General features: G+C 38.9%; 2 protein-coding genes across 2 annotated transcripts in view; one reads left to right on the plus strand and one right to left on the minus strand.

Moving 5' to 3' along the window:
* Positions 1-6,689, minus strand: part of COL4A4 (collagen type IV alpha 4 chain) — a 64,333-nt gene extending 57,644 nt beyond the window's left edge. The window contains exons 1-3 of the mRNA XM_052686227.1: positions 6,577-6,689; positions 3,471-3,656; positions 2,854-2,893 (exon numbers count right to left, since the gene is read on the minus strand). Of these exons, the coding sequence (XP_052542187.1) occupies positions 2,854-2,893; positions 3,471-3,526 (96 nt within the window). The 5' untranslated portion in view covers positions 3,527-3,656; positions 6,577-6,689. The remainder of the gene's footprint in view (positions 1-2,853; positions 2,894-3,470; positions 3,657-6,576) is intronic.
* Positions 6,690-6,800: 111 nt separating this feature from the next.
* COL4A3 (collagen type IV alpha 3 chain) overlaps positions 6,801-19,081 on the plus strand; it is a 60,606-nt gene continuing 48,325 nt past the window's right edge. Inside the window, exons 1-2 of the mRNA XM_052686145.1 lie at positions 6,801-6,970; positions 18,023-18,079. Of these exons, the coding sequence (XP_052542105.1) occupies positions 6,890-6,970; positions 18,023-18,079 (138 nt within the window). The 5' untranslated portion in view covers positions 6,801-6,889. The remainder of the gene's footprint in view (positions 6,971-18,022; positions 18,080-19,081) is intronic.

Below are 19,081 nucleotides of genomic sequence, written 5' to 3' on the forward strand. Positions count from 1 at the left end.
TTTGGCTGCTGCTGTTATACCCACTGGACAATTTCCTGTTGTAGAAGAATCTTGACAGTAAACATCAGAATAAAGTGTAGCCCTTCAACTTAATGCAGAAAAGCAAGGATGCTTTTGATTTTGCAGAATTTTAGAGGAATGATACCCACACTTAAGCTGCTGAATCTACTGCTTCACTTAAGCAAGTATAATTCCCACACATGCTGTAATTAGGGACAAAGCATTGGTCTGTGCTGCATCCTGAATTCTTTGGCTTCATTTGGAAAGAAAAATAGATGTACAGGTATAGTCGGGCCTATATTAGACTTTTATACATCCTCTGTTCTGGCAGAGGGTAACTCTGAGACCACAGGACTCAAGACATGCACTCCTGCATCCAGGATGTGGCTAGATGGCTGGCTGAAAGACCATGATGAACACACAGCAGTTACACAATTGATGTTTGAGGTAAGGTCTGGCACTGCAAAACACTACTAGAGCCTAAAAAGTTTTCTTATACAACAAGCTTCTTTTATATTCAGAAGTCACTGGGCAAGGTGAAAGTCTCAGAGGGATGTTAATATCAGAAACACGTGATCCACATCTGATTGTTTCTAACACTTCATGTTAGTGACATGAAAGAAGCAGCAGGTCTTTGAAATTTTTCTTCTCAAAAGACTGACAAATGGTGATGCCTCACCATCTTCAGAGGTAATCCACAATTTACATTTGTCTGTAAGTATCATAGGAACATCACCCAATGTTTGATTAATAGAATACATAAGTCAGTATTACATATAAATTCCTCCTGAAGTTCTTGCACCTCTCAGCACAAACGTGTTGGCAAAGTAGAAACAATAAGCAAAAGTTTAATGCTACTGCTGTACAAGGTGAAAGTTATTACCTACCATCTATGTTGAGCAGTATTAAATATTGAAGCTAAATACAAATAGGCTGCATTAGAAATATTTCAACTGTCATAATTTTAATTTGTAACAATTGTAAATTTATAAATTATCCCAATAGGAGACTACTCAACTAAAATTACACAATAGAAGGCAAAACAGGCTGAATGCAATCTATGAAACAACTCAATTTAATCTTTGCCTATGAAATGAAAAAAAGTACTATGTACACAGTATTATTATGTATTATATATCATTAGTTTACTTAGTTCTTGTATCAAAACCTTCTGTTGTTGTCTTCTTGGCACCAAAGGAAGAGACTTCCTTTTCATCAAATTGAAATGAAGAAAAAAGAGTATTTTAGGAGAAATTAAAGTAACACAAAATATAATGTCATTAGATTTATGGTCATAACTGAAGATTTTTATCATTCTTTTACATTTCCCAATGTATGATATTAAATATATGCCAATTATACATACTACATGCACTTACAAACTTACTCAAGTGGTTAGAATGTTTATTAAGTCACATTATTCAACAAAATTAAGTATATAAGTGGTGAGCGTGGCTTTGAATAGGATGGCAAGGACTTACAAGATTTAAAAACAACTTAAGTAAGCAAGTAAACAGTGATAATGTGAAAAATATTTGCTTAGTTTGGATTTCTCTTTTATCAAGGTCAAAAGCATTTTGTTACTCGTTTTAATGATCAACAGAACAGAATAGGTTTGTACTTCTATTTTTCAAGGAGAAAACAGTGATAAATATTAGATAACAAGGAAAAATTCTGTTCCTTTCTTTCTACAATATTTTTAGAATATCTGGTACTCCCAAGCCTCAGAACAAGGCGGTATGAGAGCCTCTCTCACAGGCTGTTTCTCTTTCACAAACAACTTCCCATAAAATTACCAATCTCCTTCATGCTAGTCTTTAACCTAGTTGTTAACAACTTGACTCCACAGGAATGTCAACAGAATGCAAGTTTCTAATAACATATAAGCTGCTTCCCTTTGTTCTATTTTTTTAAAAATAATTCTATCTTAACATTTAAACCAAAAAAGGGTGACTAGAAAAAAAAAAACACAAGAAAAGTTTTTAATATTTATTTGCAGGAAACAAAGAGGAGGGACTCAAAAAAGTTCCACTGAGGGGGTTACAAAGATGAGGTAAATACAGGGAACAGTACTGAGAGGATAATATAGTAGATATTAACACTGTATTATATGTAAAGTTTTTACTTCAAGGAGATGGAAAGTACAGATGGACAGAGGTCAGTTGTAACATACACACAAGCACGATACATGCTACAGGGCTGTGAAGATTATCACAGGTCTGGAGCACCTCTCTTAGGAAGACGCTGAGGGAGCTGAGTTTGTTTAGCTTGGAGAAGAGAAGGCTCTGGGGAAACCTTGTTGTAGGCTTCCAATACTTGAAGAGCGCTTATAAGCAAGAGGGGAGAGCAGCTCTTAAGAAGAGGGAAAATTTAGGCAAGATCTCAGGCAGAAATTGTTTACTAAGAGAGTGGTAAGGCACTGGAACCATCTGCTCAGAAAAGCTGTGGATGCCCCATTCCTGGAGGCATTCAAGGCCAGGTTGGATGGGGCTGTGGCAACACAGTGAATGGCATGGGGTTGGAACTGGATGGTCTTTAAGATCCATTCCAACCCAAACCATTCTATTATTCTGACAACATAGGCCACTAAAGTGACTTGATGCGAAAGGATACAGAATCAGCACATTACAGCTTTTAAAAAGCATTTAAAGATGCCAAAGTTAGAATGTAGGAGAATAAAAGGAGAAAATCATAAAATGGTTAAGTTGAGAAATCGAAAGGTGAGAATTGCAGAAATACTGAAAGAAACATCACCATTTTCCCACAGAGCTGTAGGTCATTTTGGTGTATATAGTATTCTTTTAACTATACCAGCTTACTTGCCAATTGTTTAAAGTACAGATTGTCACTTACCCCATCAATTTCTTGTGCTGAAAAAACAATCAGCAGCCACCTGATTTAAGAGAAGAGGAAATCTAGTTTACAACTAAACTTGCAATATCCAACCTTCACAAAAAACGTTACCTCTAAAAATAGGAGGTATATACACATGGTTGGGGTGATTATTTAGTAAAAGTGTATTTTTAAAGGATCTGCATCATCAAGAAATGGTCAACACATCCTATGTAATTTTATCCTTTTGGATGCATGGGACTGAGTATTTACATATGGGGATGAGTAAACGATGTGAAATGATTCTGGGGCAGGCATTCAGGTATGAGTTTGACATTACTTTCACTTCTACAAATAAGTTAATTACTTGGTTATAGGAACATCTTTCCTCTTAAAACAGATTTAGAATTAGATTTCCTGTTTTCTACTGTTTAAACATGATTAAACAGCGTAGAACTTGAAATTTAAATGGTCTCAATTTACAGACAGATGAAAATTTAATATAGTAAATTACTTGATATGCTTATTGAATTTATGACAGTCTACAGATCATTTAACTGGTGATTACTGTTCAATTGACAGCTAAGAATGTATCTTAGCGACTCTAGTTAAAGATTTTAGTGATCTGTAAAACTTACCAGGCAGTTCTGATAAGCCACTTAATTTGTTCAAATGAATCCTTTGTTAACGCCATTTACATTGATTGATGGACAGGCAGCACTTTTTTTCTGTTTTATAAACCAACCAGCAGCTCTTCTGTTTTCTTCTGTGTGCAGATGGTCTATAGATACCACTCCATCCTGTTGTTTTTTTCTCCTCTGAACCTGTTTCAGATACATACATATATATATCTGAGGTCCAATTTTACATGAAAAATTATTGGAAAACCAAAATGTGTTACCTATTTAAATACACCATAATGCACAGCTTTATATGGTCACTACATTATACTGCCCCTTTACAAGCAACCTTTTTATCAGCTATCCATTCATTTTGAGAGATCTACACACAGATCAACAAGAGAAGGGTACAAGATTTCATTCCAGAAAAAAAATAAGTCTTCTTCCACAGCAATGAACAAAAAGCATCTTGCATAATTATTTTTTAAAAAACAGTCATACTCACTGATTCTTCTATAAACTTTAGAAATAAGATGTGACACGTTTCCACAGTAAGGGCCTAATGAACTTCAAAAGTATATATATATTGTGTCTGCACTTTCATGACCAGATTTACCAGTATCTTCTGCAAATTGGGCGGGAGTAGGCATTTGTGTAGGCATCTATATGTGACAAGCTGGGCTTTTCCTATGGTGCTACCGATTTTCAGTCTTTTTTCAGAGCTGTCTTCTCAATCTGGGGAGGTTTTTTTTGAGGTTATTGAACACTGCCTAAGCAGACAGGGATCACTTCCTTTGGAGAAGTATCCTGAGTAAGGAAAGGCAATCAGTTACTGAGAAGGGAGCAAGGATCTGAACCTGCGGCCAAGAGGCTGCTCTCTTTTAGCTGCTCAATAGCTGTATGTTCTTTGTAAAAGAGTGTGCAGATACTGAAACATTACTTTCTTACTTTCTATAATTCACTGTAACAGCTTTCTAACTAGAACTAATCTGTGGATAATATTGACTCCTATGTGTATGCATAGTATATCCACATCCCATAGTATGAAGAAGAGACTTTGTAAACAACCATGCGCTAACTAATGAATGAACAGCCTAAGGCAACCAGTCCATGCTGCACATTACACTCTACATGTACTGAGCAGTTCTCCATTCATCTGCTAAAGTCCTACCCTCTTTCTGTGCTCCAGTTTTCTATCTGGAACACCAAAGTGATATGCAAGTGTCAGCAAAACCCAACTCGTGTAATTCTCAAAAACCTGGGGAAGGGGAAGGTAGAGAAAGCTTGCACTGTAATGTAACTGTGATTTTTAGTCTCCAGAAAACAACCAAGAAGGAAGACAATTTTATAGTTATGGACTCTGATGAGATAACACCTCAGCTTCCTTGTGAGCATTTTCCCATTTTTGCTTGAAAGCGGACTTATTTTTCGGAAGTTTCCACTTGGATTTTCACCATTTAAGAACTGACTCAATAGCTTTGTATTATAGCGAAATTTCATTCACTAGATCCTCTGCATATATTTATGTATTTCTTTTCATAGTGTTTTTTCTGCTTTCTTCTACTTCTGTTCCTTCCAATACTTTTTTGCCTCGTATTCAAGAGCCTCCCTCTCCTCTTTAATGAGACTTACACTCCTCATCCTGTGCATGAACTTGTGCTATTCCTGAGTACTGACAGCTCTCTTCCACTGTCCTCTCATTTGCTTCCCCCTGACCTTTCTGTCCCTGACAACATCACATCTTATCACTTCTGTGAGACTCTATGCTACTTCTCTAATACCAGGTTAAAGGTAAAGTGATATATTCAGGTATTTGTAAAGTGGAGGTGCCTTTGGCTTATGAACAACTCCAGGCCACATTGTTATACTTATGACTTTTTTTTTTCTTTCTTTTTTTACTATTTCCATACAGTATTCCTGCATGAAAAGCACAGCACAGTTGACAGGTGTAGTAATCTCACACATGAAATAGGAAAATTTACTAACTCCTTCCCTGAGATATGATTTTCTCAGTGCGGTTACCACCTATCTGGCTTGCAAAACATTTTATTTTTCCCCCCAGTTTCTCTATCCCTGCCAATTTGTTCTTACTGATGCTTGGGATTTGAGAATGAAGGTGACTGCATCTGCTGTGATGCACAAGGTCTCTGACATTCTGCTCTGTTCTCCCAGAAACACATTTCTGCTGCTAGTCTCAAATTCTTGGGAGAAGCAGCTCCAATAATTGGCTTTCATGGCAGACTTCATAGAGGCTGATAGTACCTTCTCTGAATGGAGATCTGGTTCTGCTGCCCTCATGTCCACACAAGCAGCTGTTCTACAGAACTCAGTGGCTGCTTTGTGCTCCTTGAAGACTCTGGATTTCTATCACACCAGTAGTCCTAATCAACTTTATGTACCTATTGTTATATAGTGAGGCCTTTATGTATCACTAGTAGTGCTTTTTGAGGCCTCTGATGCAGGATGCCCTGTACAGTATTCAGGAACACTACAACTAAGTATGATGGCTGTGGCCTTGCCAGCTCTTCTCTGGTTTGCTATCTCTGAACAGCACTCAGGTAAGATGCCACATTGTACACGCAGCATTTTTGTCGAAATTAAAAATATAACAGTTTCCATCTTGCCGCCACTCTACAAATCACATTTCAATCGAGAAAACCTTTCATTACTGTGCGCGAAAGCCCGGGAAGAAGCACTTCTCACCAGCTCACGTCTATGCAGCGGAAGGAACTTTCTCTCGTTAGCCGCCCCATCAACAGCACTTCCTCACGGAGGAAGGCGGCAGCGCCGTCGGAGGGCGAACGCTCCCGCAGGGCAGCAGCAGCAGCCGGCGGCAGCGCCCGGGCGCGGCGCTGAGTCCCGCGGTGCCGCCGCTCCCCTTCGCGCTTCACCCTCCGCCCGCGCTCCTGCCCCGCTGCCACCTGCTCTCCCCTCCGGGGCGCTACGGAAATCCCGCTCCGGGCGGTCCCGCGCTCGCTGCCACGGCGGTAAGGCGAGGAGAGGAGGCGAGGAGCCGTACCCCGAGCCGCTTGCGCTGCCCCGCGGCGTGCCCAGCCTGCGGGTGCCGCGGCCAGGCGGGACAGCCTCAGGTAGTGCCGCCAGGGGCTGCCCCTCCGCCGCTCACCTCAGTTCCAGGCGGGAAAGCCCCGGGCTCCTCGCTCGCGCTGCGCCCGCTCAGGGCGGACGGACGGACGGACGACGGCTGCCCGCGGTGCCCCAGGCAGGAGACACGGGGGGGGGGGGGGGGGGGGGGGGGAGGGAGGAGGAGAGGGGTGGCCCGAACGGTCCCGCCCCGTCCAGCCCTGCGCCCATCCCGGGGAGCGGGGAGCGGCGAGGAGGGTGCGAGGCGGCAGCCCCGGGGCCAAAAGCCGCGGGCGGGCCGGGGGCAGAGTTCGGGTGCGGAGCCGAGCTCCGCGGGACACCGCACGAGCAGCGGGATGGCGGGCGGAGGCTGCCCACAGCGCCTGGCGCTGCTGCTGCTGCTCGCCCTGCCGTGGCCGGGCCGCGCCGCGGCTGAGGTGAGTGCGCGGGACGCAGCAGCGGCGCGAGCTCCCGCGGGGCAGAGCGGTGCCCCTCGGCATCGCGGCAGTGGCGGTCGCGAGGGAGACGCGCGAACGTGTTGCGCGGTGAAACGATGCACCGCAGCCTCGCGAAGCGCGTGCGGCGTACCTGAGCATCGCCCCGGTACCGTTACCTCGCACGGCGCTCGGTCGCGGTTCGCGCACGGGCGCGAAGCAGCGGTTCTCCCGGAGCCGCACCCGGGCGCGGCCCTTCTCGCCCCTCCCCGTCGCCCGAGGGCTCCCTCCGGCGCTCCCCGGGGCTCGCGGCGGCTGCGGGGCTCCGCGCGGGCGCGGGGCGCTGTGTGGGTGGGGCGGCCCCGAGGGAACCGCGAGGCAGCGCCTTCCGTCTGCAGCGCCTGCCACTGCTTTGCTGCAAACTCGCCTTGGAGCCCGGTTTGTCGCTCGGCTCTGATGCACGTGCATCACTGTCGGTCCGTTTGTTCTCCTTCAGTCCTTGCTGAGCCCTTCTCCTCTATTTGGCTTTAACAGTTCGATAGGTGTTGCCAACTAGCTATAGGGCAAACGGGGCGGTGTGGCATTTTTGGTACATGTCCTCCAAAAATGTGCTGGTTTCAGAAAACCTCAAGTTCTGTTTTGCCAAACAATTACCAATGGTATTGATTCCTCCCTGCGTGTTCTCACTGCGTGTGGAAACACTGTCAGTCACCTTTATAAGAAAACTTTCAGATCATCTACTCAGTTGCTGCTATTGTTGCTCGTGCTGTAAAGATTAAGCAAAGCAAAGTAATTAGTAATGATATTTCTTTTAAGATATTGCAGCTATTCCATCCACTTAGTGTGGGTAAGGAGCCTAGAAACAGAACAAGCACCTCGATATCATGTGTTCTTTCATGGCGCTCTGAAATTAACTCTCAGACAAGTTTAGTCATTTAACAATGATCCAATTGTTTTGTTTATGAAGGAATTAAAATACCTCTTGGTTCTTATGTAGAACAGAGGTACTGAATCTGTTTGCCATTTCAGTAAATTACTAACTTTGTGCTAAGTTTTTTCTGGTTCTGCATAGAAAGCACGATCAATAAACTCAGTGTCTCTCTGTCTTTCACCTAGTTTGTTCTTCTTGATTCCATTCTCCTGCTTTGCTAGTACCTCTCATGACCTTAATTGCTCCTAGGACACGAATATCATCATATATGCTTCTGGATGGCTCATAAGAGCATAGGCTGCATACCAGGAACTCCTCCCACAGCACATACTTTCCTTAAGCTTTTATTCTGATTCGTAGATCTATGTTGTTTTGTTGCTTTTTTTTTTTTTTTTTTCCTACAAGGGAAGGAGAAAGGAGATGTACTGAGCAGAGACCACATATTTCTCAGTAAAGCACTTCACCACTTTCTAGCAAGCCTGTACAGTACTATTCTGGAGTATTTGCCAGTCTTTCTGCCTTTTTGCCAGGGGTAAATCATGAAGCTCCCAGCTTTCTGGAACACTGTCATAAGCAGATCCTTTTTTACGTTTCTGTCTTAAGGGCTGGATATGGGATGGTAAGAAGTATCTGCACTTCAAGTTTTCTACCAGTTTTGCTGTTTAGGCAAAGCTTGACTACAAAGTACTGATTCAGTGATGCCCTGACAATTCAGGGGATTTCAGTTGTCTAAGATCAGTTAAAACTATATTTACAACAGATAACAGAGATCAGTTTATAATTCAGCTGTCAGTTTCTGGGTTGGGTGTTTTGGTACAAAAAAGTTGATATTTTTGGAGGGAAAATTCTGTTCTAAGAATTTTTTTTCTAGATGATGGAGGAAATCAGTATTTTAAAACAAGCAGTTTCATTTGACCTCGTAGTTTATGGCTAATGTTAACTGGCATAAAGTGAGTTATTATAGTAACTGAATAAATCACTGCATCTGGAATGCAGTGCCCATTACAAAGAAAGAGTGTTTTAAAATTGTGCTACACATTCATACAAAAATAAATTGATATCTGACAAGTAATCATTATTTTTGCTGCATGTGTATGTTGTAAGATGTTTTAATATAGGCAAATTTTTAGTGTATGTTTTTTTATTACTCAATAAGTAATTTATTCCCAAATAAAATAAATAAAATTATTAATTTGTGCCTGCTGCTGTTTATATGGTGAATTTTGGTCTTCACAATCATGACTTCTCTGTCGTTAGCAGCTTGAATTTTCTGGCACATAGTAGGGAGTATTATTATCTGCATTCCTGGCCACTGGCATGCTCTAATCACATCTTCTGAAAACTCAGCAGAAGTAGCATCTTCCCATGTCAAAGGCTTTCAGCTTATTTAATGTATTCCTTCACTCCAAATACTGATGTTATAATCCTTTGGATTTTCCCACTGTTCTTATTAAATACTTCAGAATAATAGGAGAAAAAAATCATTTTTTAGTCAGGGAATAAGATCTTTCTAATTCCTCTGACATATTTTATTCATCTCAGAAAAAAATGAAGAGATTTTATTTTCCACTATTTCATTTTAACAGCAGCTGAAGCTGGTACTATCTTGATAGAAGTGTATAATCCAATTCTCTCTGTTGATACCATTCATGCTTTTCTTTCATGTTTTAGAGTGATGGATATCTTGAAATGAAACATGAATCTAAGCAGTGTTCCCTGAAATTTGCTGTAGCAAATGAGAGTAATAAGAAAAATACGTTGGTTAAAGTCATTAATTCTGAATCAGTGCTGCTTCTTAGTGGCATCATTCATTTTTGTGATAACACCATGTCGTTCAGGAGAAAAGAAGGTTTCTACTTGAACAGGATTACTTGGTTGTAAGATGCTCATCACCTCACATCACCTGTATATTTATTGTAACACAATTATTGTATTAGCTCACAGGATGAAGTCAAGTACTGTGTATTTTGTACTTACAGCAATCATTATTCTTTGTATTTTTGTCATTGTTGCAAAGGAGGAGAGATAGCAAATTTAGTGACTACAGAGCTCAAGATCTTTTGTCCATCCTCTTTCTCCCTTTTGTTTGCAACCTGTGTGTATTCCACAATTAATGTGTATATTCCACAATTAATTTCTTTTTTCCATGGATAGGATTCACAGGTAAATACTTGTAAGCTTTTCTTCTTTTTGCAGTGCTTATTATCTGTTTGTTTGATTGGTTTCCTAATTATATACAAACTATATTACTGTTAGAAGTAGGTCTTAATGTATAGCTCTGGGAGCGAACAGTACAATGTTCTAGCTCAGACATGAGCATCTCTAAGCCTGCTAAGAATGGGATGCAGGCTGACTGGCTTTGTGTAGCCAGGGATCAAAATGCTAGAAGGACAAAGCAGTGTCACAGTGCAAACGTTCCTTTTCTGCCTCCTTTGGAAGCATCCAGGCTCTCTGTTGCACAGAGCAGCTGAGAAGGGAAGACATGCACCTGAATATACAAAAGAGAGTTCACTGAGCATGTTAGAAAAACAAGTTCTTTGTGAAGTGCTCTTTTTGACTTGGTTCATATGATCCCAAGTCTGAAGTCAATGGGGGTGTTACTTCGATAATTGGGCCTAATTTATACTAGACTATTCTGATCCTGATTGCATCTGTAATTAGTTGTTATGCAGCCATTGTCTCTGTAGAGAAACAGGCCAGTGTCAGAGTGCTGCTGAACTGTTTTTCTCACTGGGCCACGATCAGGGTTAGCATAAATTGGCACAGTTGCCTTCATGCATCAAAACTGGTGGAGTTCTGCTCTCTTACGCCACGTGTGAGCTTGCTCCGGTGGCCAAGAAAAGTGAAGTGTACAGTTAGAGCTGTATGCTGCAGCATACAGTTGAAAGATGCTGAACCTCACTAGGGTTTCCTTGTAAAACACTTGTGAAACATGAACTGCTAACACGTACTGTTGCTTTTTCTAACAGATCTGCAAAAAATACACATTCAAACAAAACTGTATAATTCCAGTTATATCGCTGAGTGAATAATATTAAAATGACCAAAGTTAGCAGGTAAACACTGGTTCTTTCTTCATTGATTTGAATTTCTTACAGAAATAACAGCATTTTATATTGAGGTCTTTGCTGGTGATCTGTTCAGCAATACCTAGAGCTGGTTTATCATAACAGGTCTGTGAAACAAAATACTTTGCTATTAAGGGCAGCTCTTATGGGATGTCCGGTCATCTGTTTTACTGTCACATTCTCACCCTGCTGCCTAACAAAGTAACAGTAGAAGGCTCAGTGTGTTGGCATGGATTACAGGAGCCTAGGAGGAAGGTGAAATACAAAAAGGCTTTTTTCTTCTTAACCGTTTACAGGCCCTGCCTCTCGTGCACAGAAAAGTTTCTATTTTGCCACACTGAGTATTATTAGCTTTATTTTCTTTACTTGTCTTCTATTTTAACTTAGCAGTTTTATGGTAGAATGCAAGACTCACAGGTTTAGATGTGTTCCATTTGGCTTGGTTCAGTGAAGGCTTTTTAATTGGGGCTTTAAGCTGCACTTTTTCCACAATTTGTTTTGGAGGAAGCTGCAAGAAAAGTCAACCTTTCTTGTTTTGTTTTTGTTTTAAATCTGTGAAATCACAAAGCCTTTTAAAAAGGAAAAACCAAAGCATGTGCAAAGCTTTCTGTGAGCAAGCCACTGTTGCTTTCATAGCTATTTGCACCACTTAACAGAAGATGCACACCAGGAATTCTATGAATATACAAATATATAGGCCTAAGGAGACAACATTTATGGTGAATACCATTCCCACACTTAACAGCTGGGAAGAAATACAGTGTGTGATATAACACTGATCATATTAAGGTAGAATAGCAAAAAGTAGCTGGTTAAATTATCTGATTTATTTATTAGATTATTCATTCAAGATGACTCTCTCTTAGAAAGGAAGAGCATGGATGAATAAACTATTAAACACCCTTGAGATTTTGCTGTGCAGAAAATTCTGTGACTTGAGTTGCCTAATCTTTTTTTCGCCATGGAAAGGAAGAATATTTGTTTGTGTTGTCCCTTTGTTCTGTTCAAGATCAGAAGAAAAAAAAACACAAAACAGCAAAGCACAGCAATGGTATTTATGGGACTGCCTGGGAAGGTTTTACCAGTTTGAGTATAATACGAACAGTTAGCTCCAGTTTCTGGTTGGCCTCTTCACACTCCAGGGAAATTGTGAAGTAAGATATTGGTCACTGGAAGTATCAAAAATTCCTAAGTTCTAGCAGAAAAAAAAACACCTGAGATTTTTTTCTATTTAAAGAGAGAACAATTTTGTATCCTCTTCATAGAAGAAAAGTAACACTGGAAAAAAGCCCAACCACCATAGATTAATTAGGCAGTTTCAACTGCCCCCAAAATGTTACAGAGAGACTGCATAATTGAGGCAGCTTCTACAACACAGGCCTCAGTGGTCTGAGCTCACAAATTTTGACTGGTAGAAACTCAGTAGTGCTTGTCTTCTAAATGACAACATTTTACTTGTTTTACACTGAATAGATAAGTATAGTAGAAAATTTGCAGGTATTTTAAGTGATTCATTTTCAAACACGTAATTTACCCCACTTAAACGCAGACAAAAGATACCAGAAGTGTAAGGAAAATTTTGTATCCGTTTCACTGTTCCATGTAAAGCTTCTGTTGGCTTGTTTCTTTTGATAAATATGAATACTTATAACGAATGTATTTGGCCAACTGTATAAAACTGTCATTAAGAAAGTTCTTATTTAACATATTTTTTTGTTTGTTTGTTTTAAAACTGATTCAGTTTTCAAAACTGTTTAAAAATTCTGAAGTGAAAAGAGCTTTCATACACACATGCCCATAATATCGTAGAAAGTTGTCTAATTGTTAATTTACATCAGCATCAGTTTATCCATATCAATGTTTAAACATAAGTTTTCAGTTGGCTTGCAAAGGCAATTATGAACATATCTTTGTATTACATAAAAGAACAGATACTTCCCCAAAGAATTCCAGACAGCTTTAAATTAAGAACAGAAAGTAAAGAGGTTCTTATCAAATATAGATAGGTGCATGTTGGATGTTCACTGATCAAAAATTGTGTATTTGTTAATTATACACAAAACAGTGCTTTTGTGAAATTATATTAAGTTAATTTTCCTCTGATCATAAATGCTTAGGACTTCCCTTTTGCACCTCATACTGACAGCAGCACATGCCCAGCATTCTAAGGTCCATTATACTGAAAAGGAGTATTGCACTCCCTGTGCAAGGTTCCCAAAACAGGTGTTTAATGGAGCTTATTTAATAACAGGGATGTCTGTGGTGTTACAGTTGTCTTCCACAGCGTCCCTTGAGATCAGCTCTCCCTGCATAAACTATTACTGAGTTGTTTATTAAAATAAAAATGAAATTAAAGTTGCAGCTTTATTTCTTTGTAATGGAAAGTGAAAAACAATTTTTTCAGGTGCAAGGCATTCATCTGGTAGGAAAAATGCTGTGAATTCTGATAGCATTCATTGCTGCTAACAGGAGTCTTCTAAGGTAGGAATGTCTGGCTGCCTTTCAGTTCACAAGTGACTACACAATATTTCAGGGTTTGGGAACTGACATATTTTCCTTCATCTGATCATCTCCTATTTCTGTTCTATGTTGTCTATACTTATTGAAGTCTTAATAATTTGGTTTTGTTGTACTGGTGCAGCAATCACTAAAAAAACACAAAGTTCTTCGTAGTCTTTGATAATTTTAATGAATTCATGTTTGATGCTTAGAATGCATGAAAAACTTTTAGTATACAGATAGCAATTGTGAGAGTGGTATTTTGTTTTGATAGCAGTGTTTTGGAGCGAGGGGACTTCACTCTCCAGAATCTTGTAGACTACATGATGATTTACATTTGTGCAGCATGAGGAACACGCTGCCAAGGTCACGTATCTACTAACCGTGCCTAGATAGAATTACTAACTGTGTTAGTCTAGCTAAGTATCTTAATACAAGCACATCTTAGACTCAGAAAAAAGATTTTTCTTATATAGCTTTTCCAGTAAGAACTTTTTTCTAGACAGTTGTGTTGTCAGATTGGCTGCTGGGGCAGGTTAGGGCAAATTGTTAAAAACTTGATTGTGTCCAAGCCAGAAGCTTCACCTAGTGCCATAGTGCTCTTCAAAAAGTGCTGTGTCTCTGAGCAGCACACATCCCCCAGCACAAGTCTGTTGTGCAGATAATAGCTAAAGCAAAATTTCCCACTTAATACAAACATAATATTTTACAACCATTCTTATTAGATATAACAGAAAACACATGGTAGAGATCATTAGAGAAATGGGCCTTTTGTAGCTTTAAACATTATGTGAACATCAACTATTTAAGCAGTATTATTCTGTATGCTCAGTTGTGGTTTATAGACACAGCTGGAATGTGTAAAGTGATTGCTTTGCACTGAGACAGCTCAAGAGGAATCTCTGTGTGTCAGCAGTCTTGAAAATTCATAATCAGGGCTCTTTAAGGAGTTGGCTCGCTGATACAGAATTTTTAATTACTATTAAATCTAAGAGAATCTAAGAAGAAATCTAAGAGAAAATATATAGAAAATTGGACCTAGCAGATAATTTATTTCTACTTAAAAAGGATTATTGTGATGACCTGCAAAATTATAGACTGCTCAGGATACTGTTACTGAGCAGAAGTTGGGAAAGCAAATGAAAAATAAAAGGGAAATAAAGAAGAGGAGAAGAAAAAGTATTATTACCAAAAATAATAACAATAATAATCTTGTCCAACAAACCTGATTTCATGTTTCAGTGGTTTCAGTGGCGTTCTTCTTTAGAGATCCTTGAAGTTAGAAGATAAAAACCCAGTGACAAGATAGGTGAGATACTGATAAAAATGAAATTTAAATGAAAAATCAGACTAGAGTTTTAATAATGAGCATGATCAGCTGCTAAAGCCACCACTGAAGGAAAGTGAGATCTTCACTACTCATTTGAGAAAAGACACCTGGGCTATTTTTACTGTCTGGTATAATTAAGGATGTCACTTGCACTGCTCTTAATTCATGTTAAAATTCCTCATGTTGAACAGTCATCTTTCATTTGCATTAACCAGGACTTACCTCAGGAACCAGAGGTGTTCACTCATGAAATTAAAGACCAGTTGGGCCCAAATGCAAATTTAAGCCTTTCTTCAACAGAATTGCCATATTCCTACAGAACACATTTAATTTCATCTCACTTTTCACCTGAATGCCTTTATTACTCATCTTGTGTGGCTTTGATAGAGACTTCATCTGAAGCCTACTTACAGTATGTGATACCTGATCTTGCCACAACACACTTTGCTGCATCTCTATTTTTGGTGCAGGTTTATTTGTGTTGTGTTGTTTTTTTTTTTTCTTTTAAAATGTGTATATATATATTATAGCTGACCTACTCAACTCTTCTCCAAGTCTAGAAAAACAAACACTCTGCCTCCTCTGTCATTCTAGATCTCTTTATGGAATGGCATGTAAGGAGAAATACTGGCTCATCATCCTTTCCTCAACAACACAGTGTTTTTCTGCATGTTTTGTTGTTGTCATTGTTTTGTTTGTTCACTGTTTTTTAAAATTTTGGTTCACCACTTAATTCATTTGATTTGTTGTTCATAGAGGGACTTTGCTTTGTTCTTTGGCCTAGATTTTTGGATTGGAAATCTGGTTCCATCTTCCTATCTACTTGTTTGAAGTAAATTGAGTCGATTACTACACGTCACAGAACTGAAAAACGTGCAGCCAGCATGTGGCTGCAGTAATGCATCTACTTACGAAGACATTATTGTGAGAAATAATGTTTTAATAACTAATATTAATTGCCTCAATTGTATAACTTGACTATATACTATTGTTGTGTTATGATCCTTTGATAAAGAAGAAGCAGTCATCTTATAAGGCTGTGGAGACATTCAGGCAACATCAGTGGTGTAAGTGAGCAATGATTTTTTGGTTCACAGCCCCTTTACAGAAGGCATAATCCAATCTTATGTAAAAATCATATGCCAAAACATTTAGTGTTATCCATCTGTCTGTCTGTGTAATGTAAAATCGTTTGGTCTTTTCAGTTTAGTTTAAAGTTATCTGTGTTCACAAAGAGATCTAAATCGATCTGAAAGCTAGCTAATGGCAAATCAAGCACATTCTAAGCATTCTCACTTTCTGAAGAAGAAAGGCTCTTTTTCTTCAAACAGTTAAATAACACTGATTAGTTATGTAGCATCATAAACTTTTACATTTTCCTGCATTTAACTTTAGATTGATCTGTGACTATAAGTTACAGGAAGAAGTTTCTTCGCTATCCATACCTACTATTTTCCCACAGATTGTATCCATTATGGAAGAATAATTTCCTTGCTTATTTTTCTCCATGTCCTGAAAACTCTATTTTGCATACAAGTTCTGTAATGAACCTGCTTTTGGTATTACCTATATGATTAGAAATAAGGTGCAACTTCACTGAGGTCCGTAGAGATATAATAGCAAGTAGCCAATACTTGCAATAAGAGAAAGTGACGTCTGTTTTTCAGGAAAGCTCAGTGTGGTCAGTAAGGATGTGCTCCTGGTTAAGCTGAATCAGTCAGGAGAATTTGGAATACTTCAGGCACTTTTTCTGAGTAAGCAGCACCTTTCCTGGGCTGATGCGTCTACTAAATTTGTAAGCTAAATCTTTGCTTTAGCAATTGAGTTTGCTGAGTAATTGGGTCTCATAGATTTTGCAGTTAATTTATAAGTTGCATATGCAAGCCTTAAGAATGTGGTAGCTTGAGTCACTCACCAGCTCTGTACAGGAGTAACGTATGGGACCTGTGATTGAGAACTGCCTTTATTGCATACTGTATGTTTACATCTTTCCTTCGTAAGCTGAACACTGATCAGGTTCCAGTTTTATACTGCTTATCAGATGTGTCCCTAAGATGTACTGTTTTGAAGAAAATAATTATTGGTGTTGGAAGGCATTGATACTGAATAGGAAACAAGAACGTTGATTGTCATATAGACTGTTTTCAGTTCATTTTGAGCTGTCTGTAACTTTATACTTGTGTATTTATACTTAAAGTCTTCTTCAAGATTTAAATAGAAATTTTATATCATACTATCTTAAAGGCTTTAATCCCATTAAAAATACAATTATTTAATTTTTTCTGAATTTTATGTAACTTGTAAAAATATTCTTAAAACTGATATAGGATATTTGTTACTTTCCTATTGTTTGGAACTGTACCACAGTATAAGTAATTGTGATCAATATATATATTTTAATGAGAAGGTAACCTGAAAAATAACCTTCTTTCTAAAGGGATACAATTGAAAAAGTCATTCAGCAAAAGCTTCAAAAGCAAAGGGAAGAGTTTAAGTATACAAAGAAAAACAATAAATACATTGTACTCCACCTCTGTACGAGATGCATAGCTTCAATAATCCCAACAATGTTTTAGTATGTAAAAAATTTACATTAAGATTACTTTACTACACTGAGATAGGATATGTCTACCTGAGCATTGAGAAGTCTTCTGCAGAGTCATCCCAGATGGGCTAGGCTAGCTCAGGTCCTGACTGCATAATAGCTGGGCAGGAACAGGGCATAGGGAGGTTAACATTTCTCATACTCCCCAGGGCATCTCAGATGTGTTTTGCAGCTCTGCTTGAGCTCCTTGCTCAAACTGAGCACATGAGCTAGCTGATGTAGTTATACTTTCTATCAAATTACTTACTGAATGTCTTTTTTTTTTTTTCCACTGGTTTATAAATTTTAAAATGAATCATCAGTGTTCAGTGCTGTGATCCCAAACTGTTGAATTTTAGACTTTGTGTTGATGTTAATTGTTTGTCAAGCACGGCTTTTTGGCCTTCACCCCAACTTTTAAAGGGAAGCAGCAACCTTACATGTCTCAAAACACTGCACTGAGCAATATTCTTCTGTTGAGTGCCACTCTTCATGAACATTTTTTAAAGTTATTATCTTAAAAACAAACAAACAAAAAAAAAAAACGTTTGTCCTCATTTGTTTCTCATTTGTCCTTCACCAAGAAACATGATGAGGAAAATGATTTTATTATATAATTTGTCTTTTTTTTTTTTTTTTACAGAACTGTGTATGCAAAGGAAAAAGCCCCTGCTTTTGTGATAGCGTGAAAGGCAATAAGGTAAGAGCAAATATATATTTCCTAGGATTAGTTTAGAGTGGAAAATTATTAATGCATTAGTTGAGTTGGTACAGCAAGTGAATTTATTTTGTGCTGGTATTCTGTCAGCGAGGTCTATGGTAAATTGTAAAGGCAATACGTTATCTCACAAAAAAAAAGTTTAAAATAACTCTGGACACTGAATAAGAATTTAAAATGTATTTATTAATCAATTTATGTTTATCAGTATTAATTAATACTTGTTTATAGTTTTGCGTGGTGTTTGGTTAGGTTCCTGTTATAAACTCCTAGCAAATGCTTTCAGTTCTCACTATCCTGGCAGCATCAGCTCTCTTGTTGCAAATTTCATAATGGCATTGTGTTCATTGTACTCTTTTTCTACCTCTGGACCTTGCCTACCTGCACCCACCACTGACCTCACCTTTTCCAGTTCCTGAGGGAAGTTTCATGCTCTGGTATCAGAGAAATCTGCAGACCGAGATGAGTTTCTGGGTCCTGATCACAAACACCTTGTCAGGAGCAGGACAACAGTGTCAAGTCTATCAAAAGCAACAGAACTGCAACTCTGCCTGTTGCCAATAGTTGCTTGGCAGAGGCTCAGTGTGGCTTTTAGACAAACCTGAATTACACAAATGCCAAAAATTCTTTCAAACTCTTTCTTGTAGTTTGAAAAACAACTGATTCACAATGAAAGGGGCATTATTAGAGAAGTCATGGTTGTAGTTCAGAGTAACTACGAGACACAGTGTTTGCTGTACTAAATCTTGACAATAGGTTTCAGATGTGTACACGCCATGATCTCAATATATACTTAGGGTTGTGATCATTCCCACTGATCAATACATTTGGTTGGTAAAGACTTCTCTTCTGTAATTATGTATGACGTATGTTGTACTGCACCACTGCTATTCTTACCTTTAGGAAGCTTAGTTCTCTCATAATAGAATGTGAAAAGTAAGAAAAAAAATAAGCTGCCCGCTAAAAGAGAAATATTGATGAGTG

This window comes from Tympanuchus pallidicinctus, unplaced genomic scaffold (assembly GCF_026119805.1).
Source record: "Tympanuchus pallidicinctus isolate F22 unplaced genomic scaffold, pur_lepc_1.0 scaffold22, whole genome shotgun sequence".
Classification (NCBI taxonomy): domain Eukaryota; kingdom Metazoa; phylum Chordata; class Aves; order Galliformes; family Phasianidae; genus Tympanuchus; species Tympanuchus pallidicinctus.